This window comes from Crotalus tigris, unplaced genomic scaffold (genome assembly GCF_016545835.1).
Source record: "Crotalus tigris isolate CLP2741 ecotype Arizona unplaced genomic scaffold, ASM1654583v1 scf7180000019221.656610, whole genome shotgun sequence".
NCBI lineage: Eukaryota > Metazoa > Chordata > Lepidosauria > Squamata > Viperidae > Crotalus > Crotalus tigris.
The window spans coordinates 143816-165530 of NW_024097442.1; the positions used below are offsets into that span (position 1 = coordinate 143816).

Below are 21715 nucleotides of genomic sequence, written 5' to 3' on the forward strand. Positions count from 1 at the left end.
AAAATTGTCTATTCATTTTCAAGTCTTGTCCCTGGACTGCAGGTAGTTGGATGCTCAAGCATAGCACAGGGTAGGACCTCCCCAGTGCATACAGGTTAGGGCCTATGGTATTAAACAAAGCAGTTTCTGGGAATAGATTAGAAAATCATAGCATGATTCACTTCGTTGAATTTGGCAAGACAATCTGTTTCGCATACAGGTTTGCCCTGCAACATCTGCCTTTCTCTGAGATAATTCAGATGCAGGGCTTTGAAACATGCCTCCCCTCCTCTTTTTTCCTAGTTAGATCAATATAATTGTCTCTGAAAAGTAATCCAAAGCTGAGATAATAATTGTTTGCTGAAAATTGCCCTCATGAGAGTTGCAGTATGGAAAGAAGAATTTTACAATATTAAAATTAAATCTTAGCATTGTTCTTAATTTTTTAAACAAAATGTATTTTTAAGAAAGCAAGAGCAACCTTAGAAGTAGATGAACAGAGCTGAATAAAATTTTAAATTCAAAAAAGAGTACGGGGTCAGACTTCTCATGCAAACAGGCTTAAGAGCCCTGAGTTTACTACATGGATTAAGAATAAATAATTAACCCAGCACAGTGCTATATAAGGAAGAGGACCTCTCTTTCTGCTGCCAGAGAATTGGAATGTATCAGCTTTTTGCTGTAACTGAGAATCTTATCCTTTCTTCTATTTCTTTTAGCTGATCAAAGAGAAATTGTTTGATCTTCTTGGCCCAGAGGAGGAAGAAGGAAGCCATGATGAGAATGTGGTAAGTAGACCCACCTCCCTTCCAGGACTCACAAGAGCAGAAGCCAACATATAGCACATTGGCATATTCCTTGGCAAAGTCTATTTTCAATCTGGCAGGGGAGATGACCTTAATTTCTGCACAGAGTGGCACTGGGCCTCGAGTTTATGCTTTCTGCTTCAGTAATTTACCCTCCAATCTCAGATACAGCAGCTTGTAGTTATCCTTATGCAGAAGGCAAAGTCATTTGCATTTACTCAAAGGGTCCTTTTTTAAATTCACATTGTACAGGTTGATTTCTGGTTTGACAAAAAAGCTCTGAGTGAGCCCTGGAGCAAATGGTCATCTATTAATTAAATAAGGGATGGGCAAAAGTTAGCTCTGGATAGCTTTACTTTTAGATCTCTAGTTGACTTGCATTGGATTGGCAAGGATTCCATTTCTGCCCTACTTAATGCTACTTAAATGAAGAAACCTTCCAAAAGTTGGATTCCTGAGAGCCATTCAATATTATCATTTTGCACCACTTTGTGATTAGTTCTGATCCTGGTTGATTTCATACCATCTTCTATTAGGGCAAGCTAACTCATTTTTTTTCTGATGTTCCATTGATTGGAAATTTTCTTTGAATTATTAAGACTCTTCAAAACCTGTAGAGAATACATTTTCCCACTGGCAGAACTCTTGAGTCACTTTGGGTCTTAGGTTCCCTCCCAGCCAATAGAAGTTCCTGTGCCAGGAGCTTGTTTCTCTCTAGAGGCATTAGTTAAAATTCCCATTCTCCCCCCCCCCCATTTTCAATTGATTGCAAAATTGTAGTCACGGCAACATTTTACTTCCACAGCTCACGGGGAGGTTAAAGGTCACAGAGGAATGGCAGTAAAGCATGTAGAAAGCTTTTGGAAATTTTTAATACTTACTGTTTATTATACATTACAATTTATTTTATTTCTTTTTGCATGGATAATAGCTATACAAGTGTGAGAGGGATTATTGCTCAGTGCATTAGATACCAACAGCATGATATTCTTTGGAGTCTCCCCTTGAAGGGAAAAGGTGAAACCTGATTAGCTCTTGATGTTCCCTATATGTTGCCGGCTTTTGAGGCTGACAAACGTGAACATTCAGACAGTTTTGTGAGGGGATTAGAGGAGGTAGAAACATTAGCAATATGGAAATGCGTGAGGAGTACAGGAACTATTAAAATTAGACTTTTTAAATCAAATCCCTGAACTCCAGTGGCTACTTAATTCCACCTTCGATTCCAAAATGAGACTCTTCTTACTAGCTTCAGTTGACTGATCTCATAATCAACAAAATAAATGCTGCAGATCGGAAGTGTGCCCACATGATTTAAAATGACCACTTTACCTTATTGCTTCAGAAATATTTATTTCAAAATAATTTTATTAGCCTATTAGTTAGAAGTCTGCTTTATTCAAAAGATTTGTCTTTCACTGGGTAGATATTTTATTGTTGGTAGTTTTGCTATTTGTTTAAGTGCATCCTAAAGAAGAAGAGATACATATATCTCTTTGGTAGACTACCAAATCTGGTGTACAAAACTCCAGATAATTATTAGATGTCCAGAAATTTTAACTATTATTGGTTGTCTGGATTTTTACAGCCCAGATGCAATATTCCTGCTCCTTTCCCTCCTCTTCTAACAACCTGATTTGTTATAGGCAGGGCTTTAGCAATCTTACAGTTGTCATCATTGCAAGAAAGAAATTAAGAATACCTTAAAAGGTAAATGTAAAGGTTTCCCCTGCCAGTCGTGTCTGACTCTAAGGGGCGGTGCTCATCTCCGACGATTCACAGCCAAGGAGCCAGCGTTGTCCGAAGACGCTTCTGTGGTCATGTGGCCAGCATGACTATGTGCCGAAGGTACACAGAACACTGTTACTTTCCCACCAAGTGGTACCTATTTATCTACTTGCATTTACAAGCTTTTGAACTGCTAGGTTGGCAGGAGCTGGGGCCAGTAATGGAAGTTCACTCTGCCACACAGTACTTGGTCTCAAACTGCCAATCTTCTGGTCAACAAGCCCAACGTCTTAACCGCTTGGCCACTGTGCCCCTCTAAGCATACCTTATCGGCTACAAAGGGTGATTCTTTTTATTCAACAAAAACAGTGGAATTGGATATTGTAATTTTGTGTATGTCTTATCTGAGAGTAAGTTCTATTGAACTTAACAGAATTCATTTATGAGGAAACAATTGCAACATAATCCAGTCTTTATTTGGGAGTGTTTTTAATTGGGTTTAAGAAGGCATGTGACTTTAGACTTTGAAATACTAAAGAATTTTGCTTTTCAAAATTTTATACTTTCTCCCTCCCCCAGATGAATCCTATTTCAAATTTCAAAGTGTAATTGTTTCCAATATCAAGCTTCATGGATATCTGTCTCCATTTGTGTGTGTGCGTGAGACTGTGTGTGGGTCTACATGCATGTGCATGTGTATAGGTGTATATATACCTAGCCCAAATTAAATTCTTTCACATTCCATTGATTTTAATGAGATAAATTAAAGAAGTGTTGTAATTCCCACACCAATATGAACAAGATTTAAACATTTTAAATGCATGCGTTCATGCATTTTTGCTCAAATGTATGTTGTGTTATTAATAAGCCGTGTCCGTACAAATACAGAATGTGATTCTCTCAGCCATCAAAACCCTTTCTGAATTTTTCCTTGGGGCTTTCAGGATTCACCATTTGAAAATGGTAGGTTGAAACACACTTGTATTTTGAGAACCATCATGTTTAGGCAATTTATTAGGACAACTCAGAAGTTGTAGAATAGTGTATTAGACAGTAAACAAACACTGGCTGGAATATGGGGGGCGGGGAGTAGCTGGTGTTGAAGCCATCAGCTCTGAATTTTATCACAACTTGAGAAAAAATGTGAGAGGAGTAGCTTAATATAAATGAGAAATCAGTTCTATTTATATCCTTTAAATGCCTATCTTTTTGGCCTGTAAAAACCCATATAGTGATTTTAATAATACCTAGCATTTATGCAATGCAGCAAAGCTCCTACAATATTGTATCTCTGAAAGCTATACCAATACTATTATCTTGGACGTAGACAGTTAAAGCCAAAAGAGGAATGGCTGCCTAAACTATTTAGTGAGCTCTTAATTGAGGTAAGATTTGAAGAATGGATTTGTCCACTTATTCTCCCTTGGTCGTCTTCCCTTTTTCTGTTCACAGAGCACGTGTGAGCCCTTGTCAAACCATTCTGATCCCACGAGCCACACTGTGACAGTCCCACTGCAGACAACACTTGGCACGTTGGAAGAAATTGCGTGCTGACAATGCTTCCTCAGCACTATGGATGGCAGAACCTACAAAAGCCAGGGAATCCTACTCAGGCTCACTAACAGGGTGGGGGAACCATTGAGGAATTCGCTATGCATCCAATTGTTCTCTTCCTCTCTTCTTGTCAAAATCAGTGAAAGATTTCATGGACTCAGTTGCATCAGCCTGTCCTACCAGGATGAGTGGATGAGGATGTAGGAAAGGGCAAGGTTTATCTCCACCAGCGGACAACACATCTCAGTTTTTGAACTGGAGAAGTGTGATGACCAAGGAATTATTCTTTCATAGACAGCCTACAAGTTATACAAAAGAAGCCTGCATGCCAGTCCTTTTGATGGCAGTCTCTCTTTTTCCTTACAAGCCATGTCTCCATCCAACAACTACTCCCTTTTTTCTTTTTTCTTTTGCCACAACAAAAGTGGAGGACATGGTACAGACTTCCCTGCTCAAGAGTTTACCATTATTTAACAACATCACTGCTGAATTAAAAACAAGCAATGGTCCATTTCCATTCTTTTTTGTTGTATGCTAAATGTGACAGGGTCTCAAAGTTCTGGTCAAATCTTTGGGTGAGCCAGCTCTTTGATGACCAAGGTGAGCATGCTCAAATAGAATGGTTCACCTTATCTACCATTATAGACCACTTCTTAAATGCAGACACTCACAAATGCACCAGCCCCATTGACACTAGTTAGCCATACAGCTACTGTCTTGTCTAGATTGGTGTGTAATGCAACATGTGTGTGTCCCAGGATTGAGGGAGGTGGGTTCCAGTTACCTTTCTGACTTGCCCTGGTTCCTCATTCTTAACAGCACTATTAAAGATGATCTTGTGGAAGGGGAAAAACTGTCATTTCTGCTTATACCACCTTTGTGGATGTTTTAATACAACTTGGGAACTATCAATATTAAAAAGAGTAAAGAACAAAATATGTCCTTTTAAGCTATTTATAAGCAATGTTTTAGCAATTTTCACAACAATAACTTTGGTATGTTGTATAAGTCATATGACAGACATTGACTGGGCCCAAATCTTTGATTTGCACAATACATGTAAAATAATCACATAAACTAGATTCGTACAACATATTAAGTCACAACCTGGATGGCTACTTTATAGTTCAGGGTATGTGGTGCCCAAACCACACATTTTTATGGACTATATTTTATCATATCTCTACAATATATTGAGATAGATTATGTGTACATTTCTAGATTGAGTAGTTGGTGAGGCTAAATGGAAATGAAATGCAGAAGATTCAAGCAATTATAATTATGGGGGAGTTATTTGCACATTTGTCTTTTGTGTAGAACAGTGGTTCTCAACCTGTGGGTTGGGACCCCATTTGGGGTCGAATGACCATTTCACGGGGGTTGCCAAACAACGCAGTCCGCCATTTTTCCCCCTTTTCCTTAGCTGTGCTACTCCCTTTTATTCTATTGGCTTTTGAAAGCCAATAGAATTGACTCTCTTGAATAGAGTCTAATTCTATTGGCTTTCAAAAGCCAATAGGAATTGTCCAGGCTGTCTCTGCCCTGCTGAGCCTGCCAAAAGTCCCATTCTGCCAACGGTGCTGCACCAACTGAGTAGTCCTCGACTTACGACCGGTTGAGTAGTCCTTGACTTACGACTGGTTGGGGGTCGTGGCATTAAAAAGGTTGAGAACCACTGGTGTAGAAACTGATCTGTTTATCATACGCAGAATGTAGTAAAATAGCACTTACAAACAATAGCACAGGTGACATTGGAAGATAAGTAATAGATCATTCATTTTGTGTTATGAATGACGCTATTAAGTTCTGTAACAGTCATCCTAAAATAAATATTGAGACTCTATGCATATATATCAACCTATGCATATATCAATTGATCAATGAAATATGTAGTATATATATATATAATATAGAAGAAACGAACAGGAGCAGGAAGATCTTAACAGCTGCTCCTTGCAGGATTGGGGAGAGAGAGCTACGGGTGAGACAATGACAGCCATAGGAGAAGATGACAGCCCTACAGGACATTTGAAATGCAGTTTGAGAGATGGCTCCAAAATGAGAGGGGGGGAGAGATAGGGGGCAGAGACAGCTTGATAGCCATCCCCCAGGCGCTCGCATGCGTGCTAGAAAAGTAATGGAGGATCCGGGCATAACCACCGGGTCCACCAACAGGCAGCCGGATGTGAATCAATTTAGCACGTTGCAGATTAATACAACCAAAGGGCCGATTATGCACTCGAGAAGCCGGGCGCAGAGACAGGTAGCTATATAGGCAAGCTTCCTAATCACCTAGCATTCCAACCCTGATAACGTTGGCAGTTGGGCCAATGAAAGCTTGGTAACTCTTTTACTTACAAACTTGTCTGTATTAAACAGGTTTGTTTTATTTTTATCATGGTGTTCGTTTCTTCTATATTTTTTATTGATATGTGTTTTCCCAGGATTCACATTTTTAATGTTAATATATATATATATATATATATATATATATATATATATATATATATATATATATATATATATATAAAGTTGATCAATGAAATATGTAGTATCTTTGCCACTCAGCAGACTGTAAAAGTAAATGCCCTAAACAAGAGTGCAGTTATCATTGTCTGCATCTTCTGCATTTTATTTTCTTTCAACCACCGATTTTCTATTTCCACCGATGCCTTCAGTTAAATATGTGCATATCTGACTCTCACAATATACTGTAGGTATCTAATGAAACTGACTTACTCTGCAAAATCTAATGTCACATTGTTTTAGAATTTTGGTTGCTTTTATGTCCATTTTTTTTTCCTGAGCAGTCCTGCAGCCAGACACAATGAAGTTACTGTTAACTAATCTTTGTGAGGTCCACTACACCCACCCATGTGGTTTTATTATTTTATTTATAAGTTTCAGCAGGTCTACTCTGAATCATCTTTTATATAATACAAAGTTCTATAATGACTGCTCATTGAACATATGATCAGTAGACAGTGTTAACATATACGTTGAGCCTTCCTATACTATAACCCACTTGGAATACAAATTATCTCCAGGGAAGAATAAACCTAGCATGCTTATGATGATCTCACCAAGATAGGTTGCAAAACAACTTCACTAGAAGTGTAGGTGTGGCCACCAGTCAGAGGTGAATTTTATTCCAGTCAGAGGTCTGGAGAAACCTATTAACTATGATATATGCAACTTTATTGCTAGAGTTGTGAACATTTATTTATGGGATGGAGAAGGGACTGGGGAGTAAAAAGAAAGCAGATGCTGAGAAGTGTGACATCATTATGTACTGTAAACACTGAATGACATCCTGGGATCAGGCATCAAGATGAATACAAATAGGTAATGGTGGCATTTGCATAACAATGCATCTTTTTGGTATCATGTTTCCCTGCAAAAGTTGCTGTCTCTGCCTTTAAATGTCCCACAGGAACATCACTTTTAAGTAGAGAAATTACATCATCTCATCTCCAAACTAACAAAATGAAGGCGAGGCATATATCTTGAAACTAGGCAAAGGGGGGGGGGATATAAGACGGAATATATAATTACATGCTTTTAGCTTTATATCTAGAATATTATTCAACTTTTTTGCTGGCAATCAATCTCTAGTTCAAGTCTTTGCCTTAATTCACTCCACAACAAAATAAAATGGTGGGAGTGGCAAGAATGGTCCATTCTAGTGAAAGGGCCTGAGGATACTTTCAGATCATAAAAGGTATCCTAAAGGCCAGAGGCATATGGTGTGGGATAGCAACATCAAGATGCCTCCTTGCTGCCACCTTCCCTCTAGTGTAGTGTTTCTCAACTTTGGCATCTTTAAGACTTCAATTCACAGAATCCCCCAGCTAGCAAATATTGCTCTGATGCTTTGCCCATGACAGTTTCATAAGTGGATCTTACTAGCTAATCAAAGGATAATCTGGTTAGTTTCATAGTATTTATAGACGTTTCCAAGGATTTTCTGTGCAAAAGTAGCCTGGCAGTCCCCTACTCTGTCTATGTCCCTCTCCTCCCTCCCTCCCTCCCTCCCTCCCTCTTTCTCGTTTTCTCTTGGGCATAAGCATTCCAGTCAAATAAATGAAAAACTGAGTAGGATAGGCACTGCTGTGAGATGCCATATCCAAATCCAAGACAATTAGCAGGGGTTTGCTTTCATTCTACCACAGCTCTATCCAATAATAACAACAAAAGCTAAAGTCAGAATTTAGTGCAGCTGTCAGAAGAATTCAGCTAAGTCCATTTATCTTCATTCTCTTTACAGACTGAGCACAGTGGGAAAAAATGGCCACCTCCCTGTGTTGAACCCAGGTAATATATTAATAGATAACTGGGACCAAAATGCTATCTTCTTGTGGCTCAAAAATCAAGAAAGAAAGATAATTTGTTCTATTTCCAAAGAGTTCTCTTCATGGAGTAGATTTAACTCAATTTCAAAAAAGTGGATGTTTATTCAGTGAAGAGGTCAAGTAGGCCTTTAAAAAATGCCAAGGAAAACATTACAAAAGAGGAATTTGCAAAATTGGCAACTATGAATTTGGTCTACAAAACACTCCTGTCCAGCTGCTGATATGCCAATACTTCCTCAATGTAACTTTTAAGAAAGTAATAAGGAAGCAAGGGGAAAAAAACATTTCAACTTCAGATCCCAGATATGTGAAGGATCTGCTGATTATAAATTCCTCAAACTGTAAGAAAAATGAAATCCCATCTCCTAGCCGCTGCTTTGCTTCTACGTTGGACCCTCCTTTGGAGCATATCTAGAAGCAAGCTGAGTGCTCAGTGCTAGGAGGCTGGCATTTCTCTTCTTCTAAAACCAGAAAAACACTTAGGTGTGTGAAAGGGCTTTAAGGATGGATCCCACCCCACTTCATACTTGGAATTCAACAAAACATGATTAAGAAGACTTTCACCTACAAGTCTCAAGGTTCCAGAGTAAAAATGAGGTGTTCTTACCACACCATTTCCATCTCCAAACTAATGAAATTTGTATGTCTATGGAGATTCTCCGTCATCCAGGTCATGGTGGTCTCAAAGATACATTTTCAAAAGGCAACTGGACTATATTTTTTCCTCAAGGAAATTGCCTTTTGAAAACACACCTTTGAGTAAACCTTGTATGGCACTTTCTTGAGGTCATTTGATGAATTCCTATTATCCACATGTTGCCGTGACACTTATTTAAATAAATGATATATTGCTAGATAATAAAGAACCTCTTTGGTCATGGTCTGACTACCTTTCCACAATGAATTAAAAGTTCAGATTTTTATTCCTCTAATTTTATTCACTTCTACAAAGCCCTCATTATATGCTATTATTCTTATGGTGCAAGCAAAGAATGATAGTACTTTGCTGCCCGTTCCAGGAACAGATCATTGTTGGAAAGCCACTCCTTTACTGTAATTAGGCCCTTGTTAGTTCAGGCAATCCAAAATTGCATGCAGGTAGATGAAGTATTAATATGGCAGAAAAGAGTAATAGGGAAAATGATATCTCTCAGCTGTATCTGGCATAGGATGCAGGTGGGCTATTGGAAGAAGGAAGTTGGAGGCAGAGAGCAATTTTTTCTGATTCCATAAATGAAATGGGGAGGTGTAGATAATGTAGTTTGTTGAAATGGACATTTCTTAAATCAATTCAATGGCATAAAGGCCACAAGAGTTGAAAATTCAAGGCTGACTGTTAAAATTTCCTGCATGCTCTTTTTACTGGATTATTTATTTAGACATACATATGCCTAAATATCCATTTTGGGGTGTGGTATAAACATCATTCTGTTGTGGGGTAGGCAGACCTCTCCAAGTCTTTACCAATCTATTGTATTTTTAATTACATATTTATTGCAGGCTAGTTATTTATAAGGTTGAAGGTAAGATTTGCTCATTTCTATGTTATATGGGGAGACTGGAATGGAAATTTAATGCCAGCCAAATAAATTTACAACTCAGCTATTATATGTTTTCTTTCAGGCCAATCAAGTAATATGTCCATTTGAATATTACATTGTAGTAATTTGGCAAGTGATACAAATATAAGCCTCCTGAAACCTTGGGTATAATTCCTCTTTATTTTATAGATTTATTAAATTTCTATACTGCCCATCTCACTTAAGTGACTTTCATTTACTATTAGGACTTCAGCTTTTGTTCCAAAAAGTTGCTTCATGTAAGTATAACACTTTACTACATAGCCATTTCTTTTCTTGGGATTCATTGCAGATGCAGAGGTGATTTGAGAAGAAAGAGGTGTCTGGTTTAAATAACTGCAGGCAGGCACCAGGTTTGCACTTCCACATACCCCAAAGCCAATCTGATGCACCACAGAGTCCTATTACTTGTCAGACTTTTCTTATGTTAGTAAATATATAATCTCCTCTGTTGTCAGATCCATTACAGAATTCTCTCCAAGCCATCAACAAATTTCAGTTCTTGAATTACCAAACCAGGATAAAAATTCTCACCACTTCATCCAACCCCAAGATCAGGTCTTATCACTGAAGCGCTCCTCACTAGTTCAAGCAATCCTTAAAATGTCATGTGAACACTTCTCCTACCCACCCCTTCATTCAGACTCGTTAAAAAGGCCATTAGTTTCATGCAACCAATTTAAACTCCCAATATGAAATCATCTCTGGCCCACTATTCTTGGAAAGGAAATTAGAAAAACATAAAACACCATGATTGGAGAAAACCAAATGTTTAATCAAATAATGAGTTTTTAAGTGAAGAATGGGAGAAATAAAAATAGGCAGGCTGTATTCTGAATGCTCTTTCATAGACATGTATTGCCCCCTAAAGGAATTGGTGTCACCTTCAGAATCATAAAGCAGAAAATCTCGTGAGTTTTATGTTCCCCTGCTTTTCCACCATCCTCTTAACCTCAAGCATCTCCATGATGCATGGCTTGTTTTAAAAATCATCTATGATGCATGGCTTGTTTTAGACACCCTCTTGTTGTTGAATACTAGAAACTGCTGATAAAAACGATAAAGAAAACAAAATCTGATGAGACACAGCAGAGGCAAAATGAACAATGATGCTAGCTTTCTATTGTAATTGCTTTGCCTTTTGGAAAAGGAGGCTGCAATGCCAATCCTACCATTAGGCATCTGGTCATAAATGTTGGGGAGGCAGAATCTGCAGAAATCATTCCTCACCACCCAATATAAATGAGAGTAGGCTGCATGTAGAATACTTCAGGATTAAATTCAGGAAAAGTAAAAAGAGGGACGAGAAAGAAAATCATAATAAGCATAGTTAATAATATTGTAATTTTCAGGAAATATTTATGTTAATGATTATTGCAGATCTTTTGGTTTGGAGAATTTGTATTTCTAGAAGAGAAGTCAAGTATTACAAGGCAGTAGGAGTTCTTTGCTGATCTATGGAATTAGAAACAAAATTCTCCTCTTAAGACAAGCCACTGCATATTTGATGCAACTATGTATCTTAATTTGATTGTTGTAGTTTTAAACTGATCTGTGTCAATGGCTCTCAGACAGCAATGCAATCCATCAAAACAATAAAAAGATGAACCCTCCTTTAAATCGAGTTTAACTTTTATTGGCTGTGTGGTCATACTGTTGAGGTTTGCTCAGGAACAATGTAGAAATGGTTTGTCATTCCCTTCTTCTTGGAACGTTAGTCTAGCTTACAACCCTAGACTTTTCTTGTAATCTGCTATCCAGGTCCCAAAGTACAAGAAAAGTATCTGGCTTCAAAATAACAAATCTTAGCCTCCAGTGTCCATAGTGAATTAAAGAGACATGGCACCATTTCTTTCTGCAATATCAGATGCAATCCAAAAGATGCTTTAAGGCAGACATTTGATAAATTATGGACTAAAGAACATGTTGTCCACCTGCTCTGCTCCCTTAAGGTGTTGCATGAAGGGACTGCTTCATCTCAGAATGCTGCTTCATCAAAGACTGCTTCTATGCATTTTCATAGCTGATTTCTCATAAAACTGCATTTTCTCCGGCTGAGCTAAGAGATCTGTCAAACAGGCTTTGGATTTAGAAGAATGCTGTGAGGTCCAACTAATCTGTTCACTTCTTTGTGACACTGATGAATAGGATCCTGTAAACTGAATGAAGTAGCTCTGGGACTGGATTAATCTTCTGTCCCTTTTCAACACTAGGATCTGTCCAACATATTCAAGGACATTTTTCTTTATCTCTAGAGAATTTTTTGTTTTCAAGAAAGACAAAGTAACTCTCCAGCTAAGTTATGAGCCAGATGCAAGAGTTGTAATTCTGGGGAGAGGGTTGGAATTAATCAACACTACAGACCTATCCCTGTTGAGATTTTTTTTTTAAAAAAAATTGAAACACGTACAAAGCAGATCCATAAACATTTCTTTGGCAATAAAAAGAATGAAAGAATGAGAATGTTATTTGATTCAGCATTCAACAGTGGGCATATATGATGGGAATTAGACTTCACTAAATCTTGCAGGCTGCAGATTTCCTGCTCTGCAACATCTGTGATTCTCCAGCTGGAGTCCCAAGAGTTTACCTTACAATAACCAGAATAGAATATTTCAGAAGCCAGAACAGAATATTTCAAAAAGAGCCTTTGCATTGTTTGGAAGCTGGGAGTTTGCCAGCAATGTTTGGAGGAAAAATCTGCTTGGTTTTTGTTTATTTAGATCAATTTGGTAACCCTATATGGGCAAAAGGGAGGCTGCAGAGGTGATGGGAAACAAATACAAGTAGTCCTCAATTTACAATCACAACTGCAACCAGAATTTCTGTTGCTAAGTAAGGTGGTTGCTAAGTGAGCTGCGTATGATTTTATAACTGTTTAACATGGTTGTTAAGTGAATTGAGGCAGTGAATCACAGGGTCTTTAAGTGAATCCAACTTCTGTAATTAAGTTTGTTTGTGGGAAACTGGCTAAGATGGACATTGCAACTGTTGTAAATAAATGCTGATTGCCAAACACCCAAATTTTGATCAAATGGACATGGGGATGCCAGTTGCAAGTGCAAGCACTAGTTGTAAGTCACTTTTTTTTAGTATCTTTGTAATTTTGGTCAATAAACAACGGTGGTAAGTTGAGGACTACCTGTAACCAGTGGATGAAATTGGTTCCTGGTTGTCAAATTGATTGCAGAAGTTTACATAAACATTGATTTATTAGCATGCAATTTAGCATTAAGAAAGGAACAGAACACTTGAAGCAGTTGGAAGCCAATGACTGTTCATGTAACTTGTTAAGCCAAATGTTTGGGCTCAGCATGTCAAAACTTCAGAAAATGCCTACCTTGCCTTTGCTGGCATGTCTCTCACACACACATATCCCACCCCGATCAAAAGAGTCCCCTCCAGACCTCCTCTCAGACTCTCCTCTCTGGATTCCAAGGAAGTAGCACAAGAAGACTCTGCTCTCAAGGAGTCTCTGAAGCTTCAGAAAAACACACAAGAAAACACTTGCATGATTTTCAGAAGCCTCAGAGGCCCCGCAAATCAAGGCATTCTTGCACAACTTCCACAGGTTTTGGAAGCCTGATGTGTCATCAAAAATGGCAAGGCATGTCATCTGTAGCGTATGTGTCATAGGTTCATCATTGTGTTTGGTCATGGATAACAAAATCAAGTACTACTCATCTCAGTTGCCTAGGTTGCAATATATGCAGTACCATTACAAGAAATTCATCTTGTATCCCTGGTAGCTATGCTACTGCAAGATCTGAGTCAAAATCAGCATCAGATTCCCCTATCCTAACATTCTGCAGATGTACAAAATTACTTCTGTTATTATCCCTAACATTCCAGATTATAATTAATGACAATTCTATTTGTAAGCCATCTAGTGTCACCTTCGGGTAGGATAAGTGGCATATGAGATAATAAATAAATAAATACATAAATAAACAAATAAATAAATAAATATTCCAATAAATCTTTAGGAGGAAGATTGGGGAATGATATTGCAATTGGTGCAATTTTGATTTGAAACTGGGAAAGCTGAATTCAAAAAAATCTCTGTTTGGAAATGAAGCTCACTGTTTCATTTTGAGCCAGCCACTTTTCTCAGCCTAAACTATAGAAGCTTTAAATTGTTGAAATAAAAATCTTCATCAGTCCAAGCTGGGAATAAACAAAATGGAGACTGCTTTAGAAAGGAGGCTGTAGTTTATTGAAGAGCAGAGCCAGACAGAAATGTGGCTCTGGGAAAGCTGACCATATGAAATGATAGAAGGTGTTGAAGCCATAGGAAGCCTGGGAGGAAGTGATCATGCAATATTGGAATTCAACATTATGGAAGCACAAGTAATAAAACACAGTCAAACTAGAGTCTTGGACTTCAAGAGAGCTAATTTCAATAAACTTAGATAGGGCTTGGGAAGGATTCCATGGATGAGAATCCTCAAGGGGAAAACAACTCAAGAAGCTTGGGAAATTTTGAAAAATGAGAAAATAAAAGCCCAGTCTAGCACAATACCAACAAAGAGGAAAAATAACAGCTCTTAAAAGAAACCAGCATGGCTGCATAAAGAACTCTCTGACAAATTGAAAGATAAAAAGGACAAGTATAGAAAGTGGAAAAGGGGGCACATAACTAAGTCAGAATATCAGCAAATAGCCCGAGCCTCCAAAGATAAAGTGAGGAAAACCAAGGCTCAAAATGAACTAAGGCTTGCAACCAAAGTCAAAAACAACAAAAAAACTTCTTTCAACATGCAAAAAACAAGAAAAAAGTCAAGGAAATTTTTGGTCCATTAGTGGGTGAAAGTGGCAAGAAGGTGACAAGCAACAAGGAGAAAGCAGAACTATTTAACTCATTTTTTGCATCTGTCTTTACACAAAGGGAAAAAAACAGACCAACCTATCAAAAATAGTGCCATAAAAAACAGAATAGAAACACAAGTTAAGATAGGCAAGAAAATGGTAAGTGAGCACCTGTCCAGCCTAGATGAGTTCAAACCACCAGGACCAGATGGATTACACCCCAAGGTTCTCAAGGAACTGGCAGACGTGATATCAGAACCACTGAACTATATTTTTCAAAGATCCTGGAGCACAGGAAAACTACCAGAGGATTGGAAAAGAGTTGATATAGTTCCCATCTTCAAAAAAGGAAAAAAAAATGGACCCAGGAAATTACAGACCTATCAGCCTGACCTCAATACCTGGGAAGATCCTGGAAAAGATAATCAAACAATGAATCAGCGAACACCTAGAGGCAAACAAAGTCATTACTAAAAGCCAACATGGGTTTGTCAAAAATAGATCATGCCAGACAAATCTTATTGCATTCTTTGACCAAGTGACAAAATTAGTGGATCAGAGGAATGCTGTGGACATAATTTACTTGGACTTCAGTAAGGCATTTGATAAAGTAGATCACAACCTACTACTTGACAAGATAGAAAAATGTGGGATAGACAGCATCACCACCAGATGGGTCCATAGCTGGCTGACAGGCCGTACTCACCATGTGGTCCTCAATGGAACTGCATCTACATGGAGGTAAGTGTGTAGTGGAGTGCCCCGGGGCTCTGTTCTGGGCCCAGTGGTCTTCAACATCTTCATCAATGATTTGAACGAGGGGATAGATGGGGAACTCATCAAATTTGCAGACGACATCAAGCTGGCAGGAATAGCCAACACTCCAGAAGACAGGCTTAAGATACAGAAGGACCTGGACAGACTTGAACACTGCGCACTATCTAACAAAATGAAATTCAATGGTGAAAAAAGTAAGGTTCTACATTTAGGCAAGAAAAACCAAATGCACAAGTACAGCATAGGTGGCACCATGCTCAATAGTAGTAACTGTGAGAGGGACCTCGGAGTCCTAGTAGACAATCACTTAAATATGAGCCAGCAGTGTGCTGCAGCTGCCAAAAAGGCCAACACAGTGCTAGGCTGCATTAACAGAGGGATAGAATCAAGATCACGTGAAGTGTTAATACCACTTTACAATTCCTTGGTAAGGCCACACTTGGAATACTGCATCCAGTTTTGGTCACCACAACGTAAAAAAGATGTTGAGACTCTAGAAAGAGTACAGAGAAGAGCAACAAAGATGATTAGGGGACTGGAGGCTAAAGCATATAAGGAATGGCTGCTGGAATTGGGTATATCTAGTTTAATGAAGAGAAGGACGAGGGGGGATATGATAGCAGTGTTCCAATATCTCAGGAGCTGCCACAAAGAAGAGGGAGTCAAGCTATTTTCCAAGGCACCTGAAGGCAGGACAAGAACCAACGGGTGGAAACTAATCAAGGAGAGAAGCAACCTAAAATTAAGGAGAAACTTCCTGATAGTTAGAACAATTAACCAGTGGAACAACCTGCCTCCAGAAGCGGTGAACACTCCAACACTGGAAGTTTTTAAGAAGAGACTGGACAGCCATTTGTCCGAGATGGTATAGGGTTTCTTGCCTGAGCAGGGGGTTGGACTAGATGACCTCCAAGGTCCCTTCCAACTTTACTATTATTATTATTATGGATCATCGCACAGTCAGCCAGATGTTCAGACTGGATTTGGCATTTTGTCTACCTATCTAGTCCTTACCCAGGACCTGGGATAGGCAGATGTGGATGTTTGATGGTATTACAGATATCGTCGCAGGATGGAAGCAGTTCCTAATAAGGCTGCCTTTTGCAATTGACTAATAGCTAATTTGTCAATGCCAATTGTGTTCAAGTGGTGCTCCAGTTGTTTTGGGATTGCACCCAAGGAGCCTATGACTATTGGTACTACCTTTGCTTGCTTTTGCCACAGTCTTTCTATTTCTATTTGTAGGTCTTTGTATTTTGTTATCTTCTCCAGTTCTTTCTCGTCTATTCTGCTGTCTCCAGGCACTGCCACGTCCACTATCCAAACTTTTTTGTCATTATTATTATTATTATTATTTATGTTGCTGGGAGTGATGGTTTTTATACCTTCTTGAGCTTTTGTGTTTGGAGTTGTTCTTCCTGTTCCTGTGGCATGAACTTTGACCTAAGCTTTTGAGCATATCTTTTTGGTATTTTGAGGGTGGTGGGCTAATCCTATTATGTCCTAAAGATCGTATATTTAGAATTTGGGTGAGGTATATAGATTTTAGGGGTCTTTGTCTTTCTAATCTCATCAGACTTGGGCTGTCTTTGCCTAAGATTTTTCATTATTCCTTTGGGGAAGTATAATATTCTGCTTTTTAATACTCCCCAAAATATTTCCTTCTCGGGGGGGTACTGTCCTCCCACAAAATATAAGTGCTTTGCAAAATGGAAGAATGCAACTATTTAGCATATTTCTGTGCCCCAAGTCTTCACATAGTAAAAAGTGATTTACAAACATAAATCTCAGAAGATTCAGCAGATATAAAAGAGAACAAGTAAACATCAGTTGGATCAGACCAATGGACTCTGCAGAACCATATTCCATTTCCAACTTCCATATGCTTTCCAGAACATGGCTCCCCCAGCATCTGGGCAAATAAGTTGTAATACAGTACTAGGGTATATAATAAATACTTGTTTTAGTCCCAGCCACTCCATTTCTTCTTTTCCTCTTCTTCTTCCTCTGCATTATCTTTTCCTATTAGTTGCAGCTTTCAATTTTTTCTTCCCACTCCAGACATCAGCCTTCCATTCCCACTGAGCACATTCACTCCCCTTTTTGGCCTTAATATGCTTGAAAAGTCAAGCAGACATATCACTAAGTAATGTCAACTTGGATTTTTTTTTTTTTTTTAAGACAAAGTATTGTAGCTGAGAATATAAAGCTAACAGCTCCTCCTGGCGGCTTAGAACAACTTGCATTGGCTACTTAGATGTTAACTGCAAGTTCTGCATTTGGTATCCTCTTTTTATTTCTGCAGTAGCCTGCAGTCCTTGTTCCTTGGCTTCTTCTCACTGTGTGGATAATTTTTCTTCTAGGAAGAGAATCAGTACCGGATGACTTGGAGTTGAACAGTTAAGTCACTTTGATATTGGATGAAGGGATCTGCTTTTTCTTCAAGGTTTTGGGAATATTAAAATTAGCTTCTCCGGAAGATAGAACAACCCTTTCTCTGCTACCCTATGTGGGCAGCAGGAGGATCACTAAACATCACTGACAAGTGCATGTGGTGTATGTCAGAAACCAAAGGTCAAGCTCACCAACCTTATAGAGAAGCATAGTCCTGCAAATTCTTAGGTTCAAAAGTACTCAGTTTATGTCCTGGGAGAGATTTAAAAAGGCAGACATGCAGGCAGTATGGGGCTGGATTGAAGTTCCTGATTTTCAAACCTTGTTCTTTTTCTTCTGAACCTGACATGTTGGAGCACTTTTCATCATTACCAGCCAACCTATTGTGGATCAGCTGATTCTCTTCCTGCTCTCCCACTACTTCTTTGGATTGAATGGCAAGTTTGTCTCCCAACTCTGGAATTCTATGACCATCTATTTCTGACCCAGCTTTCATAAAAATGTATTTCAGTTAATTTACATTACAAAGAGCCATGGGTTTTATATCCACTTGCTTTGTATATTACAAATATAATAAATAAATACAGACAAAAAAGCTACAATCATAAAACTATAAAAGTAGAAGTAAGAGATTCATTAGGATTAAGACTGCAGCTTCAAAACTGAAAAAATGAAAACTGGATTCAGAGAGCTGTCTTTTCAAGTGCCAGGTGAAATATAGGACAAGATTGTTCCACAACCAATAATCCCCTTTTAGAAGAAAGCTTCACAACCTGATACTTAAATAAAAGCTAAGTTAATCCATCAGAGACATTAATTAATGCAAAATCTTGCATTTTGAGATATACCTACTCTGCAAGCGCTACAAGCCCTTTCTATTGAGAATAACTTTTCATTTAATGAAAAACTGAGAGAAGAGCTTTAAAATAACTTGGAGTATTTTCTCATGGCTATGTTTAATTTTTCTTGAATTGGAGCAGGTATGTTCCCAAGATATGGTCAAGAAACTCAAGAGAATAGTGATTAGTGGAAGTTCTGCCTTTTTTTATGTGTATCCCTTGAACTAACCAAGAACAGAAATATTGCCACAAACTGTACCATCTCCATTATTGAGTTTTAGTGTGCCAGGAAGTAGTAGAGTGCATCCTTAGTAGCTCAGGGACTAATGCTACTCTTACAGTTGTGATGTGTAATAGTTTCAAAGCAGCAGCTAGTGGATTTTCATTTTCTTTTCCTCTCCTAGCCAGCAGGAAAAAGTTTCAACTACTAACAGGAAACTAACTGCTCTTCACAAAGGATTTGTTTCAGGGACATTATATTCTGCCTTCCTTCCTAATATGTCCCATCAGCCAGGATATCAGAATTTTTTTTTATTTTAGTTATTTGGGCATAGGCCTATCAGTCTCCTGGGTATTGGGTAGACCTCTATCCAAACAAAACCCAACATTTTTCCTCCTCTTAACATATAGCATCATTTCCATTTACTAAGTTGCAATCTATAGGATCTTTACTAAATCTCTCAAAAATTAAAAATAAATTGGTATGTCTCTAGATATTTCCACAATAAATTAAGCAATATGGACTTTCCAATATATGGTTATCATAATCTGTGACACATTTACTCAGAAATAAGACTATAAATACACACACACACACACAAAGACACAAAGCAGCCCATTTGTTCCTTCTATACTTGCAAAGCATCTTTGCTTTCACCATGCCCATTTGTTGATTTACCTATTGCGTTTTGTTTTGTTTTTTTTATATTTTTCCTCTCTTTTTAATTCCATCCGGCCTAAGCTTCTCCTTCCTTGCATCCCATTTATTTTTTCCCACAAATATTTGTTTTCTGTTTTCATTTTCATCATCTATTTCAAGCTGCTCTCACATCTATTGTGTCCATTTTCTATTTTGATTGTTGGAAGATTAATCTAACTGTTAATCTGCATTCAACTGCATTCAAACTATTTTTACTTTTTCATTTTCTTTTTTGTATAATTTCTCTCCTACAACTATTTTTAACACTACCATGTAATTCAGAATCTCTTCACCTTTATATCATTCATTAACTTTCTTGTGTTTCATCATAACCAATCAAATCAATTATGTTCTTCAAATCATTCCTTTTCTGTGTGTACTTATGAAGAAACATATGCTTGAATCTTATATTTGAAGCAACATGCTTTTTTCTAAGCAGATACTCACCACTCAGTCACTATCCTTACTTATTCATGGATTTCACATGACTCAATCTGCACACACTTCCTTGAGCTCACCCATCAATTCATGTCACCCCTTCCATAACATTTGTTTAAAAAGTTGCACACATTTTCTCAAAACTCATCTTTAGTTCTTCCATTAGCACCACTCTAGGGAATATACTGCAATATGCAAATTATCAACAACTTATACATTCTTTTTTAATTTTGCACCCACAACAATTTAAAAGATGTCAGTTTATGCTTTCTGACTTGAATGTCAGTCTCTTCACTCTTAATTAAATCTCTACCTTCCCTATGTGTATTAATCAATTCCAGTCCATATTATCGGGCCACCTGTCTTCAAACCAATTACATCTTTTCCGATTCTCTTTGTTTTATAGATTTGCACACTCTTTACTGTTTACTTCTTTTACATTCCACATTACAATCTTCCACATGCCAGTTTTGCCAACAGATAAGCCCATAGATACCAACTTTGCTATTCATCATGACTTTGATCTATCATTATTTTCAAGTAGCATACTTTAGATTAGATTGAGTCATGACACAGCCTAAAAACATGACACAGGAAGCATTCCCTGATAATAGTGAAGATAATGCCGGTGAATTGGGACATATTTTGTTAATAGTATGCGCAAGGTACAGCCTAAACCCAGTTATTCCCAAGAATATTCCTGCTATTCTACATACAAATTAGGATCCCTAACCTAGAAATTCCTTAGAAACCTATAAACTCTTGCCACCATCAACTAATACATTTGATATGTGACCCACATCCTTCATATTTTCAGCATAGATTATCCCATGACCAGCAGGTTAGTTGGAAAAGGATGTACATGCCTTAGCTCTTCCCCTATGGAGCTCCCCAAATTGAAAACAAAATTATCCTGCATAACTTTAATTATTTCTCTTTTGAACAAGAGAACAAATTGCAGATTTTGCTTCTAAATTTATTTTGCCTGTAAATCTTTCCACTCTTCCAAGTTGAGATTTTTTTCTCCATGGAGTATAAGACTGTAGGTCTATTCATGTGCTTGCCTATCCTTCAATTCATTTAATCACATAGTCATCTTTTCCCTAGTGAGAAGAATAGCTTTATTAGGAGGCAGGTTAATTTAGAACAGAAGAAACAAAGCAAAACTCAGAAAATCTTTCTCAGCTACATTTCTGTAAAGTGAGATGGGAGAAATATGGTCTTTTTGAAGCAAAGAATAGATTCACAAGTTAGTAATGTGAAAGGGACAAAAATCTCCCAATGAACAAGTCATAAAAGCAGAAATTATGATGTAATTGAATTTATGCAATAACATTATGTAGCCTCCCAGTTCTATGACTCTTGTGCAAGAAGCCCCCAGGCATGTACAGTATTCCCCCTGGGTAGAATACTGATAGTCTAGTTCACTTACCTCCTCATTCTGCATAAGCTTTTTTTTTTTTTCAGCTAATTAGCAATATTCCCCAACCTGTAGCAATGTAGTAACTACCAGCTGACACTGCAGAATGTTTTCAGGTCC

General features: G+C 37.9%; 1 protein-coding gene across 1 annotated transcript in view; it reads left to right on the forward strand.

Annotated features, from left to right (window-relative positions):
* Positions 1 to 4926, forward strand: part of LOC120316067 (acid-sensing ion channel 2-like) — a gene marked incomplete at its 5' end in the record, with an annotated part of 111283 nt that extends 106357 nt beyond the window's left edge. The window contains 3 exons of the mRNA XM_039361244.1: positions 699 to 767; positions 3402 to 3476; positions 3966 to 4926. Coding sequence (XP_039217178.1) covers positions 699 to 767; positions 3402 to 3476; positions 3966 to 4067 — 246 coding nt within the window. The remainder of the gene's footprint in view (positions 1 to 698; positions 768 to 3401; positions 3477 to 3965) is intronic.
* Between the last annotated feature and the right edge of the window lie 16789 nt (positions 4927 to 21715).